The 17,408-nt window shown below is 35.1% G+C and overlaps 2 protein-coding genes across 2 annotated transcripts; both read right to left on the bottom strand.

Moving 5' to 3' along the window:
• Positions 1-1,004: 1,004 nt before the first annotated feature.
• LOC143357546 (tubulin delta chain) lies at positions 1,005-3,594 on the bottom strand. The gene has a single exon (XM_076794114.1). The coding sequence runs from the start codon at positions 3,398-3,400 to the stop codon at positions 2,075-2,077; it is 1,326 nt and encodes a 441-aa protein (XP_076650229.1). The 5' UTR covers positions 3,401-3,594; the 3' UTR covers positions 1,005-2,074.
• Positions 3,595-4,183: 589 nt separating this feature from the next.
• Positions 4,184-13,690, bottom strand: Trhn (tryptophan hydroxylase). Its single transcript, XM_076793294.1, has 12 exons — positions 13,193-13,690; positions 12,184-12,288; positions 11,352-11,565; positions 10,281-10,384; positions 10,136-10,203; positions 10,002-10,052; positions 8,182-8,280; positions 8,054-8,100; positions 7,818-7,953; positions 7,084-7,210; positions 6,723-6,952; positions 4,184-4,837 (listed from the first exon to the last, which is right to left on the bottom strand). Exons 1-12 carry the CDS (start codon positions 13,289-13,291, stop codon positions 4,492-4,494), a joined length of 1,626 nt encoding a protein of 541 aa, XP_076649409.1. The 5' UTR covers positions 13,292-13,690; the 3' UTR covers positions 4,184-4,491.
• Between the last annotated feature and the right edge of the window lie 3,718 nt (positions 13,691-17,408).

Below are 17,408 nucleotides of genomic sequence, written 5' to 3'. Positions count from 1 at the left end.
TATACAGGTCCGCAGGGACGCTTTCTGTTTTCGGAAGATGCACGGAAAAACGTTGAATCCTCTCTCTCTTTCTTTCTCTCTCGGCGATTCTTATCTTCCTTCATGAATAACTTCAATCGATCCATTTAAATGATATACGATGTAATTCGTGTAGCATAAACAATCTGTTGTCATGATATTTTGAAACAATTTTATGTAAATTCAATGTTTATTAATTTCCCTTCTTGTAAGCCAGCGTCTACGTCCACGTTAGATGGCGCCACTACTTGACGTTTTGTTTCCGTCAACCCTGTGTGTTGTGGATAATCGCTATCACACACCTTCATCTTCGTTTTCTCAGAGAGAAAAACATTTTACAAATATGAATATTATTTACTTTGAAATGTACATATTCAATTGATATAGATAAGTCTTTTTAGATTTATTCTGATTGTGTACTAGTATTAGACTCGTAAGAGCAGTGGTGATGAGGTATAGTTAATTTGAAAAAAGAGCTCGATAGTTAGGGCATACAATGGTGGCGATGAAGGGGGCAGCAAACGAGTTCTTGACAATCGTGGCTGTACCTGTAACGCTCGACTGATGCTAAAGAACGGTGCGGACAGTGCATCTGTCGTTGTTTATGTAGTAGGTATATTCTCCACACCGAGACTGCTTTTCTTTTTCCCTACCTTTACATAACGCATCTAAAACTTTGACCTTGAATCGTCTTGTGTAGTTATGGTAGGGCGTTTCATTAGAAACTTCAAAACATTATTAAGGCCTAGTATTTACTTTCACTTCTAATGCTTCGCAACGAATGTTTTAAGAACGTGGATTTTGTTAAATGTAAACGATCAATCAATGTTGTACAAAATAATGCACTATCAAAAGGTTGACGAGTTGTTTATATAAGAAGAATGTATAAAAATAATTCCGGATTATAATAGAATGTAATTTTAATCTTAAGTAAATGTAGTACAACGTGAAAGGACGCCTAAGAAATCTATTCTTTCCAGATTTGTATAGGAGGGGGTAAAGGTGACCGCCACTTCCAAGAACCGTTTTCGTTATTTCTTGGAAATGGCCCGAACTTTTTCGTTCAGCGTTTATGTTCGACGGATTCGGCTGTCCCTTTGCACACGCGCAAAACGTGTGCTATGAGGGAGAAGATTGCCTGCATCGTACACACAATAATGTTTCACGTTGATATTGGATACTTTAGCCAAACGCGTCTCTTGCTATTAAATAATTAACAAAAATACAGAATAAAATTCAATTGTCAGATTAATATTGGTAAAAATAAATTGGTCAAGAAGGACATCAAATGTACCTCATTCTTAAGATAATTATAATACGCGTAAAATATCTGAATACATACTTTCTTTACAGTTCTTGTTGTTAATTTGTTTTATGTTCTTATGAAACAGCATTTACATTCTTTAATTACAAAGAAATTGATCTCTTATGACCTATAAATAGGGCCATATAAACAACCTCCCCAACACTGCAGCCATCTTACTTTTACGAAATATATAAGTGCCAATATTAATCTACATTTTAATCTTGTTTATTATTTTCCCATATTAGAGAATTATTTTTTTATCTTTTGTATTCTCTCTACTGTAGTTGTACCTTCTGACGCATCAGACGATGTCGCAATTTGGTCGATTTTCTAGTGACGTCATAACCACCCTCTTATTCATACCCTTTAGATGATCCGCCTTCATTAGCCGAATGAACTGATATTCTTGGATTTTTTTATATTAATTGATTAAAAAGTTACATTTTATTGGATAAATAAGTGTATATTTCATCAGTGTAAATATAATTTAAGTACTGTCAATAATACGTCTTTACGGTTATATAATTCCTGTCGATTCTAAAATGCAATATACTGTAAAAGCATTGGTACTATTTTTTGTAGTAAGCCTAAAATAATAATGTTTTGTAGTAAATTCAAATATTTAATAGTTGATAAGATAGTATCTCTATGAATTGTAGATATTTCATTATTTATATTATCTGCTGAAGAAGGAACATGAATATTAATTGGTTTACATAAAATACATGAAATTAAAATCATTTTATTTTTTTATTTGAGTTCCTGATATTCTTTTACAACATTTTCGAGTATTGCAAAAGCTTGTAAAAAATCATCATCTTCCAAACCAAATCGTTTATATTGATGTAGGTATGCAGCATGAGTGTAAGATTTCCATGATTTATTTAAACTCGTATCTAGGAAATAGGAAATTTGGGAATTGTTGGTGAGCAGGGCAAGAAACTTGTCATAATTTAAGAATTTTCGTTCTTGATGCAAATGAGAAAAGCAGTCAGCACTGTTCCAGTCTGTATACAAACGTTTATCTCTAAATTCATTAGCTATAATGGGATCATTATCTGTTGCAGTGCCACGTGTAATCAGAACATTTGATACAGAACACGCATATGCATGATGCGCAGTTGTGCTTAATGAATAGGATGGTAGTTTCAATTCGATGTCGGTCAATTTTGAATCTAAATTTGGTATTCGAAGTGTTTCTTTTAGATGTTGCAGATATGAGTTCCAATTATAAATAGGTTCATACATTGAGTATGTAGTAGGTATATGAGGAGTGCTCTTGATTCTTGCAAATTTATAAGAAGGATGCGATGCTATTTGAGACACCAATGTTGCTATACTGGATTTTAAATAATTTATTGGTTGAAAGACAGCCAACAACTTTTCAGAAATAATATCATTCATATCGCTTAAACTCGTTGCAAACTTTTTCAACAAATTTTTGCATATATCATGTATTTGTTCATTTTCAATTAATATATTCATATCACTATAATTATAAAGTTTTGCCAATGTGAATAATGTATTATAGTTTTGGGTGCATACTTCACCAAATGAAAATGGTAATACTGTTGTGGTAACAATTGGTTTTGTACTATATTCTTCGCGTAACAACTGTGCAATTAAACTTCCAATTCCAGATCCTGTGCCTCCTGATGAACTTAAGAGGAAAAGAAATCCATCAAAATGATCCAGTTTCTCTATTTCATGCCTTACAGAATTTAGTATTTGATCTTTTAACTCTTGTCCTTTTATCATGTAACCATACGCCCAATTATTTGCACATCCTCCTCCAGATTGACAAATTATATTTTTTGTATAATACTTCCATGGAATTGTTGCATCATTGCAAATTTTTTTTATTACTTTGTCTTCTGTATCTACAAGAACTGCTCTTGCTAATCGTTTACCCTCCTTGGATATACCACTAAACCATTTATTAAATGTATCTTCTGAATATTGATAATTAACATTATACGGTACACTGGTATTTACACATTCCATGTCTGATGATATTTTTGAAAATAATGCATGGCCTAGTTGATTTCCACATTGTCCAAATTGTAGAGTAAACATTTTTGGATTACACGAATTAACTCATAAGCGAATGGAGTAAATCATTCATGTACGCATTGTTACAGCTAACTACATTTATTTTTTCATTAAATCACTGATTAATATGTCAAATCAAATTTGCAGATGAATATTCGAAAAATTGTAGAGAAAATGCAAAATTGCCATTTGTATAAATGATGAACATATTTTACTGATATTTTGCACGCTTTCATACAATATTTGAGGATAATTGATTGTTGAGAAAGGTAATAATATCAGAGTTGCAAATCGAAAAATGTGCTAAAACCGCTTATTATTGTTATGGGTTTTTGACACAGATGAGGTACCTAACAAGAATAGATTGTAAATCTTATGGATTTTCGTGACACAAGTTGCTGTTTTATTGACTCACCACAGGCATATCGTGATGTTAAATCCAATTCAATTACTGTAGATGGCGCCACAGGTCTAATTAAAATATATAATGAAAGTATACCATATTTTCCTTTATATTGCGTTTCTAAATAAAAAAATTTTAAATTAATATTCATTACTATCAAATTCAATGATATATTAATATCATTATTATATTATATAATTATGTTTATACACCTATTGAATTATAAGGTGTTTAATTCCAAAGTGATCCTACATAATCTAATATTTGTGTAAAAAAAATGATAAAAATCAAGTCTCTATAATAATTATCAACAAATAGATAAATATTTGATTCAACCACATATTTCTGCACATTTAATACTATTTAAGGTGCGTGTCATAAAAACAAAATGACGTCAACATAATGCACTTATATTCATTTTGTATTTATTTCTTTTTTGAATGTTTCAGTATCTTAATGATACTCTACTTAGATTTGCTACAAGCATGAACTTTTTTATACGATTACTATACATATAATATGTTTAATATGTAACATATTTTTCACCCATGATCGAATAAGTGATTAACAATAGACTCAGTAAGGTATTTAGTCTGTCTTTCCTCTAACGAATTTTAAATGCGTACATAACATTTACAGATACAACGTTTCTAAAACTAATTAATAATACATAGTACGCATAACATGCCAATCGCTTGCAGAAGGAAATTATTTAATCTTGCGCGGTAATTGTGTTGCTACCGGAACTATACTCCATATTTTGATCCTGCACGGTTTTTTGTGGTGTTTCAACGTTAGGGCTTTTGTCGATGTCGCTATCAGACGATGAGTCCTGAGGTAACTCGATACCATGAGTTAATAGGTTGGTTATCCCCTCAACGTCCACCGTGCTGTCCTGTTCATGTATCTTTTTCAGGGCGTTCGAAACGATACAAAGATCACCCCTAAGTTCACTAACCACAGCGGTGATCTTTTGAGCGTCAGTGAGAACCTCCACAGATTGCGTGTAAGGATTGTATCGTAATCCGAATGAACGTTTTATTTGATTTGCGAACGTCCTGAAACAAACAGTTATATGATTCTAACGTTTTACCTACAGACCTTGACTAAACACTTTGATTGCCACAGTCATATGATTATGACCCAATCTTTTTATCAAACTTGAAGAACAACTGTTATTACAATTTATCAAGCAAACCAAAGTTTGTTAGGATTTACAGAGTGCAAAAGGATTGCACGAGTAAGTGCTATAATAAATCTATCTTTTCTTTTCTATCTTTATGTTATGAAATAAGTTGATCTGATTTTGCCTGACTTTTGTGGGCACTAGTGTGGTGATCAACGTGTTCATAGGGTAAGGGACCAATTAATTCGACCATTTGCGTTTTATTCGTGGTCTCATACTTTAAACAAATACTTCAGATTACGACGCGATCATAGGGAAATAAAAAATTGCACAGGGTGAATTTTCATCCGAGGAGTGTATAAGAGTTAAAAACCTTATTAATAGGTTTGCGAGAGGAAAAGTTATACGAGGGTCGTTCAAACAGTTCGCAGAAAGCGGTTACTACTCATAAACAGAATGCTATATTTATAATTAACTCCCTCAGGAGGGAAAGAATTTTTGCAAACCATGTGATCAGTGGAGTATTGCGTTAATAACCAGCCAGATATTTCGAGATTTTGAGTAATTAAATAAAGCAAATATATATTCATTTTCCCCGTTTAAAGGAGTAATTTTTAGGATAACTTTTTGCTTCAGCAGGTATTTACAACAGTCCTGCACTATGATAATTACGCAACATAAAAGTGAGGCGCTTAATACCATTTGTTTCCGTGTTATTTACGTTTTCCGGAAGCTTTTGAGTGCTCTACAGGGTATCCTAAAAATGTTGTACTTCCTTGAAGGGGGTGATTCCTAAGGGGCTGATTTCCTTTGCAAAAATGTTCTCCGCGGCTTTGTTGAGGAGTTATTAACTACTCAGTTATTAACCTACTAAGTTATTAACAGTTTTTCGTTAACGAAGCCGCGGAGAACATTTTTGCAAAGGAAAAAGTTACTTCGGGAATCACCCCTTTCAGGGAATTACAACATTTTTGAGGATATCCTGTATATACTTTTATAAGTGAAAACAATGTGTAATATCGCTTCTTTGAAAGGCATGACGTAGATTGTAGATTATATGCTGTGGCTTTGCTACCTTTTTGATGATAAGAGAAAACTTAAGTCAAACTTAAGTAAACTCGAAGGAAACAACTATTTCTTCTGATTATCGTGTAATGTACTACCAATCATACTGTCCAATTTCAATTAAAAAGTTGTAACTTATCGATCTAACAATCAGACAAAGACGTGCTTGTAATCTCCGGCACACGAAAAATACTTCGTACACAAATTTCGTGTAACGCAATGCAAAATAATCTGGATGTGTGGGATCAGGACCCCCAGACCAAAAGTATGTAGGAGATCGGGAAGAACGGAAGGGTTCCGTGGGTGAGCGCGTTAGTCGATCGGCTACCACCAGTGAGGCCGTGGGTTCGATTCCCGCGGCGGCGGTGCCCTCGTTTTTCCCGAGATCCTACAATTGGGGGCTCGTCCGGGATTGGGGGAACACCGATCGCCGCACGAGGTGGCGCTGTGAGTTTCTAAGTTGTTACGACGAGTTGTGTTTGGTGGCTCTGTGTATGGCCACAGCACAAAAAAGACGATGAGACGACGCTGTGACGGACATTCGAGGGCGAATATCGTTGCAGGATGGCCGAGTGTGGGATCAGGACCCCCAGACCAAAAGTATGTAGGAGATCGGGAAGAACGGAAGGGTTCCGTGGGTGAGCGCGTTAGTCGATCGGCTACCACCAGTGAGGCCGTGGGTTCGATTCCCGCGGCGGCGGTGCCCTCGTTTTTCCCGAGATCCTACAGATGTATATTATAAAAAAATATACCGCATTTTCTCTTTCGCTTCTTCGAAGCTGTCCGTGTAATAGTATTCGTTTTGGAACGCTGTGATGATGCACTCGCTCTTGCAGGTGACTTCCGGGTCAAAACGGAACGTTTTCTCGGGCGCGGAAACCGCGTGCTTCAGTTCCGCAACGGAAGATAGCAAGCCAGCCCCGTACACACGAAGCACGCCATCCTGTTTGCATAGTCCGAACTCCACTGTGAAGAAGTATAGCTGCGCGGAAACAATGGAAAGAAACGGACAATGTATAGAAAGCAGAAAGAGGAACGTTGCCCTCGGTGCGAAATAAATTTTCGTGAAGTTTTAATGAAACGGAGAAACTGCCTCGAGCACGATGCACTCACCGTTGCCAATTTATTGATGTCGTCGTCTGTAGTACCAAGAGAAGCGAGTCCAAGTTCTTGGGAAAATTGAGCGAAACTTGGATTCGCTAGGAGCGGCATGTGTCCCAACAATTCGTGACAACAATCCCTGTAAATGAGAGGAGAAAATTCGCTGAAGCAATGGCGTTTGTAATGAATTGAAATCGAATCGACGACGAATAAATTTATTTACAGGGTGTTCCAGGTTTTAATGTTCAAACTTTGTCAGTATATTCTATGGCATGAAATAAGAAACAAACTTTATGTAAACATAGGTCACATAGAACATTATTAAAAAGTTATAACAAAAATATGGAATATAAGTGGAGTCCGCTTGCTATTACTGTGAGCTTTGACAAGAAATGTTCAACAATATTTACATCCAGTGTGTTTATGTAAGCCATGTTTACTATCTGAAGTCGCATAAGGTTGAAAGTAATTTTCGCCAGTAATAGCTATTAGTAAATTGTTGGAATACATATCGGGTTACTATTCCACTGGCAAAGTTTGAACATTAAAGCCTGGTACACCCTGTATACAGTGTTTACAAACATGTAAAATATAATAACTTGTTAAGGATTCTTAACTTAAGAATTAACTAAATAATGGTTAGTAAGTTACAGTAATAATTTTATTTCATTATGTAATTTATTATTTGTAATTTTAATTGTATCTTTTATTTGATATTTTTATTACCTATTAAATAGTATACTTACGGCTCGGGTGTGTAAAATGGATCAGACGAGTGTCGAATATATTGTGTACAGTGAAACACGCGGAAAGCAAGTCCTGCGAGAAAGTCCCTTGGAGAAAGGTAACCAGCCACAGGTCGAAGTTGAAATCCAGTCGTTCCTTTTTTCATCGTTAATTTTGAATTTTTTAATGCATTAATTTTATGTGAGTTTCATTAGTAATCGCTAATTCATTAACAGAACTTCTATTTCTCACTTACGTTTCAGGAAACTATTTACATCTTGTAGTTGTGGTATGTTATCCTCCCTGTCGTGAGAAATTTAATGTTAGAAATTGTAATTAATAAAATTATGATGATTAATAGCGTAATTTCAAAAATATTGTTACCTATAGCCACAATATTTAACCAGCTTTGGCCAATTTTCCAGATATTCCTTACACGCATGTTTTTGGTACAGTTGATGCAATTCGCGGAAGACAGTTCCCCTAAGGAATAAGTATCATTTAAAATCATTATAGTAGTGTTTGCAGTAAGCAGTGCTTATGTTCTTACGATCAGTGATCAATATCAATGAAAAGAAAAATTTATATGAACGAGCACGTAATATTAACAAATTAACCATTGGTCACGTAAAATTACTTATTATTTGTAATTGAAACGTGGTAAATGCCAATATGGAATATAATCTTTCTTTTATTTATGTTCATTGGATTCGCTAAGTGTTTTTGCCAATTGAAAAGGTTTAAGTACGTGTGATAAAGAATGAAGCTTTTAGACATTATACATTTTTTATTGTACACGCGATGCAGGGAGAAAAGTGTACTGCTATCCTGCAGTTATATTTGAATTGTAGAATTAAATACAAGACTCTATGGTTTAGACATAATGGCCGGTTAAATAAATTTGAATTACACGTCACGACAAAAGAGAATTAATTTATTAAATCAATTTATCAAAATTATTTTCGGAAAATGATTTCAGTCGGTTCAATCTTCTGTGGATGTCTTCGGAAAAATTTTAGTAACATTAATATTTCTTCTTTTGTAAATATACAATAATTGTGTAACAAGTAGAAGATGATGGTACATCATATTTTTTTAGCTTAACAAAGACAGAATCGAGAATTGTGATTAAACAAAAACACTATGTGTGGAAGATATTGCTTAGGAATAAAATGAATTCGTTGTTGTTCTAGTTTTCAATTCTATCGAGCTTTGCACATCCCCGCACATGTTATCTGTTGTTCAAGTACGAAGAATAAAGATTTCAATGCAACAAATTATAATTTCGTAATATTTATTTTTTATTGCAGGTTGACGTTTTCCTCGAGTTGTACTATCTGCGATATCATCTCGTTTGCCAAACGTGTTTTATAGATCATTCAGAGATAAATCAGTTTATCCACACTCGCGTTGTACGCATCCAGTAGAAATGGGATTAGTATAGTCGCTTCAAGATCGCGAGGATAAATCGAATCAGGGCAATTAAGGAGCGCATTCAGCACCAGGCAATCTTAGTTTGTTCACACGTCGCGAAGAAGGAAGAAGGAGAATAAACTCTCCATCTTGTATTGCCGTGATTCAGAGACGAAGTATCTAGAAACTCACGGGCGCGGGGGCGGATCGAACGAAATGATCGATTTTTGTTACAAATTGCCTTTACTCTTCTGGAGACACGCAGGGTGATTTTGTTATAACGAGCGCAAGCTTCATAAAAACTTGAGCAGTTTTTGATTTTGTGAAATAAAAATAGAAGAAAATGTTTCTTACTTCTCGATAACTTTTAATTGATATAACGCGGATATACTATCGCGAATGATTTTCAACAGTTTGGTTCTGTTTTCGCACGGCACGTTTTTATATAAATAATTTTCACACTGCTTTCGAATCCGTCTTACTTGTTTTTACATGATTTTTCAGTGTTTTAGTGACTTCTATGCAGTTTAACACTAACCGAGCACAAAATGTGCCTGGTTGTTTTTTGAAAATTTCAAGACTAAATTAATTTTGATGTCTTGCAATTTTTATAATAAGAGGATATAGAAATTTCTTTAATAATTTCTAATGGCAGCATCTTTGTAATTACAATAATTACAAAACAAAAAATATGAAACCGGTTGTTTGATCGATCGCCGTACGATTAGTGTTAAAACGAGAACTAGGTGTATATGATTTTGTTAGGGTTGATAGCTAAGATGGTTACGCACCATGTTTTGATTTCCTCCGCCGTGTACTGAATACGAGGAATCTGCTGACCGCTGAAATGAAAACAAATTAGATAAAAATTGTTTGGTAAAATCTCAGAACTCTCCTTTTTAGATTATTATATATTTTCACGTACTATCTATAATTGTTCGCAATATCAGCGAACTGTTGACGTCGTTTGCGATACACCGGATCTTTGAAGCCCTAAAACACCAAGTTTGATTTACTTTTCGAATCGATTTAGTGGAAACAATTGATTATGACAAAAAGGGAGAACGTACAGGGTGGTCCGCGTCTAATTCAGATCCGTACATAAGCACCTTTTGAGCTTGATCTAAATCCGATATTTTTCGCGGGAACCAAGGCATGTCTACTTCACTGAAATCTGTAAGATATGAATTCTTTGGTACTTTTGATTCGAAGAGTTAACACGTTCGCTATCAGCGTCACACATATTCGACGATCATGATTTTTTATTCCATATAAAGAAAATCAAACTAATTTTGTGCACGTTCTTTCTTAAATTTATAGAGCATAGCATTCGGGAAATTTTTCCCTCAATCTGTGACAATAGTTTTCTTTTCCTATTTTATATATAATGTGTTCGAGAGAATGCTATAAATAGACTGCGGATCTCTGTGCAAAATCAAAATTTTCAAAGTCAATCGTAAGGAATCGTTAAAATAAAATAGGAATGTATTTTGTTAAGTCGGAAACAGCATAAAAATATTTGTAGATTCAGGCAATATTTTTTATTTCGTTCATTAATTTTTGCCATAAATGCATAAAATCCATAGTCCAGTTATACGCTATGAAAACTGCTACCGCAACACATGCTAGTAGCGAACGCGTTAAACATTCACACTGAAACTGAAATTGTTACTTAAGTCTAAAAATTGCAGAGGCACTGATGATAGAAACTATATAGTTTTTTAATTAACCTTTCAATTGACTCTGCAATCATGAACATTTAGGGGAACGTAGCGCAAGACAAATAACATTGACATAACAAAAATGTTGCCACATTCAACGTAAATACGATATAGTACATACTAATGTGAATATTATGGTACGATAAAGTGAACGAATTTTTTGTAGAATTGAGAAGAAAACGAAAAATTTTTTACAGGCAATAGCAAACACGAATGACGAGTTAGCTTATTGAAAGGTCAAAAGTTTAATAGATAGATCCGGAAGAACGTGGATGCTTGCATTTGCTTATAAAACTGAAGAGTTTAGTAATTAAATACGATTGTGTGGCTGGAAAGTCTTTTGATCGGAACGATGAACGGCACACGAATGTTTAAACCAGCGAAATGTTAAATAAATATTATGTCGAATGGGCCACTTACCGAAACTTGGAGCGGCGGAAAGTGATGGAGCGTGCGGAATATTTCCCATTTGCTCGTACTGTGCCAAATTAATGGCGGCTACTTCGCGACTTAACATTCTGGTTAATTGCTCCATCCTCATCGAATCGCATTCGACGTCGACAAGAATTTCGTATTCCGAGCCGCGACGCATAGATTTTCGGGACTCGATGTGCACAACGTTTACGCCTAGATCCTTCACGTAAGACACGCAAAAACATATTGTGGATTTGTTGACTGTGGATTTTATGCATTGGTGACGAACATGAGTGGATGAAAGCAGTGAAAAGATTCAAAGAATTTAAGAATATCAATGTATCATTTTAAATTGATCCATTTTTATTTTGCATACAAATCCGCAGTCTAACGATAAGTTACCACAAAAAATGGCAAAAAGTAATAGAACAGAATGGAAAATGTTATTGAATAAATCTATGAATAAATATCTTAATTTTATCTTTGAATTTGAATTTAAAAACAACCGATTTGAAATTCGTTCCAACCCAATACATGGAATCTTGATTTTTGATAGATTTTTGATGAAATTAATAGCATTTAAAAAAGAAATATGAGAAACATATCATTAGCCCTATAAAATAGAAAATAACTAAGGGTTTTGTATTTTGGAAAGTTATGTTTCCTACTTTAAATGCCACCAGCAAAGTATTTAAATAGTTCAATTGCAAATATCCTTTATGCGAATGATACGTTTTGAATGAATCAATTTGCTGTAGTTGTTCCATTTCTTTTTGCTGGTTGCAAACGTTTCGGTAATATTTCTTGCAACATTCGATCGACTATAATGAAATCATACCTGAAAGACTTGCAGAGCTCGTGCCAGCCCACCAATCTGATTTTTTAATGAAAAAATAACGGAAGTTCTGCTGTCGTTATTTGGTCTGCGTTCGACCATCGGGATCTGAATGAATGAAAGAATATACCTTATAGTACGTATATGTTTCGGGATATATTCATCATACTACGGCAAATGAAATATAATGGAAATAATGTTTAACAACAAATACAAAGGGAAAGTACGTTTGTGCAAGAACTTTATGTGTTCTTCGAAAATCTACTATAGCGAAGAGACAAGATCCTGAATTGGAAACAATAATTGAACATTAAATTATTGTGGACATTGTCGACATTGTGGAATTATGCAGCAATGCTGATTTCGATATAGAGTTAGTCAGCTGGGTCTATAACTACTCCAAATATTTACTTTTTTATTTAATCTATTTCTAAATATTATTTTACCAATCATAGCCAATAGAAAAAATGAAACTACTTTTGGTTTTTTTCCTATGAAGATATTGCATCTAATATTAGTAGTATTATATTTGAGCACCTACTCTATATTTGGTACTATTTATTTCTTTTTACTAGTTTAATTTTGAAAATCTAATATCGAAAATTGTTGATGCATTAGAGCGATAAAACTGCTTCGACTGAATACCTATAAAGGTCCCATTTCTATTAGCGTCTTTCATATAAAGTTTCCTATTAAAAGTTGAATATCAAAAATTGTTCACGTGTTAGAATTATAAAATTGTTCTTAAACGGGGCATAAATACGCGACTGAATAAAAATTCCCATTTCTTGTGATCGATAATAAGAATGGAAAAATTATTTCCAAAATGGTATTCCGTATTTGGCTGCTTTTCTCTAATATTAAACTTCATGAACAGTTTTCAGCTTTCGCCTGACCGTAAGATTCTTGTTCCTTCCAGGACGAGCCAAACAAATTAACCAGACAAACGCGATAAACAATCGTAACTAAAACCGGGAGGTATTCTACACTGTCCTCTTCGGAGGCAACGTACGTCGCTCGATTTGTGAATGGGACTTCCTTCCTTGATGGTCCAGTGTTCGCCTCTTCTGTACAGCCACACCCCGAGGAGTCCTTTGCCGGATCCACTCATGACGAATTCGATCAAGCGTCCGAGTTCGACTGTTCACAAGTTTGAAATTTTACGAACTGCCTCCGACGACTCGAAGAGATTTCTTCAGAACTTTCGAGCGATCGGTACGCTAATTCGACGGAGGGAAAAAAATCAGTCTGCAGCCCGAGAGTTCAATGAAACACCCTGTTGAATGTCCACGAGCAACAGTGTCCCGGTACCAGCGTCTTCGGCTCTTCTTAAGACCTCGGCCGCCCCCCTCCGCGTACGCGTCTTTCTCAGTGATGATCCTTACGCGATTGGTCGACGCACGGTAGCACCGCCATTTCCCATTGGTCGGATAGAACTTTTCATGGGGTTGAAGCCGAGTGTTGGCTCACCCCATTTAACCGTAACTGTGCCGGTTCCAGAATGTATTCGTTGTGACGTCACTGGAGCCCGCGAGATGTGGGTGGCGCAAGAGTCGATGAATGGCAGAAGAGATTGCAAGGTCTTCCGAAGAAAACCTTCTTCCCTTTTTTTTCTTCCACCCTTGTTTCAGCCTCTTCCACTTTTCCAGCCCTGCTGGACGGTGTCTTTCTCCCACCAGGTCTGTATAGGTTTCTGGGACAAGTGAAATTAGTCAGCCATAGAGAAGACACGGATTCGTTTGATGATTCAGCGATTCCTCGCGATTCCACGTGCACGTACTCGTTTAATCATCGATCTTCAGACGTACAGTCAAACAGCCTCTGGGAACATTTTTTTAAATGGCGTAATTTTTTCAAAAGTGAACCAGATTGCTTCGGTTTCTTTAAGAATTTAGAATAAAAATGGCATCTATGTAGCGTCTAAGTTTTATCAATTCTTGTTTAGCATCAAATATATCGAATAACAATGTTAGATATTACAGCGTTGGATATTACAATGTCCTTAAATTATTAAATTTATTGAAGTACATATTGCGTCGTATTATAACTTAAGCAACATTATCGTGTACTGTATGTTCTATTTATCGCGTACACTGAACCTGATACCAATAATAAAATTAGCAAACGTTTACCAATACATGGATACTGTCTTCAATTTTGCCTTTCACTTTTTCAATTAAATAAAATATAAACACATCTCCCGATCAACTACTGAATTCATAAACACGTCATAAACATGTACTACAAAGAAACATTCTATGATTACGTCATACTTTTTCACCCTACATTCTCATGTATTTACAGTGCCATTATTTAACATGTTCGAAAAAATACATTTTCGTTTAGCTTCTGTTCCTTGCAATCAACACAGACAGTGTTTCTTTTTCATAAATAAATTTGCAGCAACATATTCTCTAATAAAGTACGAAAAGAAATGTCATCACAGAAAAGTTATACATTTCAGAATATCGTGTTATGCTTTACAAGTAAACTATATTCTGTACAATAAAATTAGATGGTAACGTAGGCGTAAAACGTGTCTGAAGTCGAGGGGGCTGGTCCCGAGCGGAAGTGCGGTTCTTCCCCGAAGAATTGAATTTTTTTCAATCAGACAATCGTGCCCGGCTTGTATTTATTTTTCCTAGAACAAAGGGAGCCCGTCTCATAAAAGCTCGGACCGTCGAGAACGGTTCTTTCCGCTCCTTGGCAAAGCAGATGCAGCACATTACCAGCGTCCATCACTTACCACTATCAGCTACCATCCAACTGTTCTACCCTCGCTAAATTATACCAGGCGTTCCCGTGGCATTAGGAGAATTGAGAGTATCGTTCGATCTGCGTAGAGGATACTTCGTTTATCGCGTCCAGCTACTCACTGAATCGTTTCTGACAGCGAACGCACACGTTTCCTTATGGAAGTGCTTGTAGCAATTACATCACGTATGAAAGTTAACGAACGATTGAACTCGATCGATCGGAATACAGGGTGAGAAAAAAGGATCCGATACTTATGGGCCTTGTTTCCCTGAGAACATTGTGCATTTGACAAGAAATATTACTGGGCAGATCTATGCAAAATAAACATAAGTCAAGCGATCATAAGGAATAATCGACTTCGATAGCTCCTGGTGTACAATTTAGTTTCGAACGTGTTTATTTATAATTTTATTTCGTAAAGCGAATTGATTTATTTGTTATAAGTTGTTTCTTTATTTAACGGCAATACTTGTTTAAGTATAATATTAAGCTAACTTGATATTATGTTAGAACGCTTCTCGACCCGTATTTCCAGACGAATTGCCTCACATTCAGTAAGATTGACCACAAAACCTTGATATCTGCTTCGTCGGGTTCCTTTGAACTGGGAACTGGACGCTTCTAATTTACTTTATTGTACTTGATTGAAAACGCGTTCGAAAGTCAAGAGAAGATACTATAAGAGCGTTTATAGTTAAATATAATGATTTGTCGCAAGTTCGACAAGTATTTATAAATCTCGTGTGAAGAAATAACTTCATTCTTTGTAGAGATCAATAAATTGGTTAACACAGAGAAATGTAATCTCAAAAGTTAAACGATCATACATTTATACATTTTTTGCATCAAAACACATAATAAGGTACAGTGGACTTCTTGAAAAACGTAATTAATATTATTAGGAGGTCGATTAAAGAGAAGATTTGTATTATTTCAGAAGAATATTAATCAGAAGAATATTAATTAATCATACAAAGATTAATTAGTAATACTACTGTTCTTTAATTCTTTCTCTATTTTAAAGTACTGCAATTCAGTACTGCGATCAGGTCTCTTTGTTATAATTAGCAGCTAATTAACGAAGAATTAATATCACTAATGTATATCAAATAATTGGAATGGTAAATCGAGTACTGTTTTTGCATGCAGAACAAACATAATAAAACATATTTAAATCGAAACGTTTCAGTAAATTTTAATCAAACAAGAACGTTCAGAATATCAAACAGCACACCTATTAGCATTTCGTTAATTTTCGCTTCCGTAAACAGCTTTTTAAAAGAATTTCGATGATTTATACTTGGTTCTCGATTTCACCGATACAGATCGTCTACTTCAAACGATTTCATCGATTAGCAAAAAAGTAGCGAAGGAACTCTAAGTAAGAACAAGACGATGGGTATTCGCTGTTTGCGGACAGTAAGATCCTCTTGGTGTTCGCTCTCAGCACGGATGAAACGGTTTGATTGAAACAAAGGAGTCGAAAGCTATAGAGACCGCAGAGAATCGCGGGAAAAATGTGGGAACACACCGAATGCACTTTTCAATTATGAACACTTAAAAAGACGCAACGAAAGACAAGTGAAATTGAAATAACGAAAATTTGTATATAATAAACGTAAATAAAATATAGTTTATACCAATATGGAGACTATAGTACAACGAAGCGAGTTATTGCTTGAATTCAGAAGAAAATGAAAAGTTCCTCAGAGACGATAGCGAACTCGAATGACAAATTAATTCGTGATCCTTGATTAAATAGGTATTATCAATGCTCGTGTTTTACTTACGAATTTGGTAAATTGTTACAAAATGCGACGAATTTTGAGTATGAGAAAGAGTTTGAAAAAATTTCTTCAAACGACCTTGGGCATCATCCCTTTTAAGGAAGTACAACATTTTTGGGACACCCTGTGTATCGTGTCTGTTTGTGTAAACGCAGAATTTTAATGACAGTAAAATAGAATCGAGTTAAAACGCATCCACCGTATTCGAGGGTTCCATCTGCTGTCGCCACCTTATAGTAATATGAATGCTAATTAGGTTTGTTGGTCTATTTATTAAAAATCATTGAGATGAAATTGGCGAATGTTATCAGTGGATATGTTTCTGTTATGTTACTTCAATTGCGTTTACTAATCGAATCTAAGCTTTTGCAAAATAATAACTAATAAATAAATGTTTATCTGTTAATTTCAGTTGAGTTTACTGACCTAATTTAGAATTTATTCAGAATAAATGCAAGGCGTTTTATTGGACTGTGTTTCAAACGGTGTCGCCCGAAACTTTTGATGCAGGCAACTTCCATAACTCGATTAACCGACATTAATTACTCTCCCTCCGTCGACTACATCCACCACCTCCTGTTAAACAGTCTATTCTCGTTAACAACTTACTTATGTCGTGAAATCCATTTTCGCAACGAACGATTCTCGCTGTTATGTTGTTAACGTATAGGATTATTGTTAATG

The sequence above is a fragment of the Halictus rubicundus genome, chromosome 9 (assembly GCF_050948215.1).
Source record: "Halictus rubicundus isolate RS-2024b chromosome 9, iyHalRubi1_principal, whole genome shotgun sequence".
NCBI lineage: Eukaryota > Metazoa > Arthropoda > Insecta > Hymenoptera > Halictidae > Halictus > Halictus rubicundus.
Note: the sequence above shows the minus strand (reverse complement) of the source record. Positions and strands in the feature narration are given on the sequence as shown.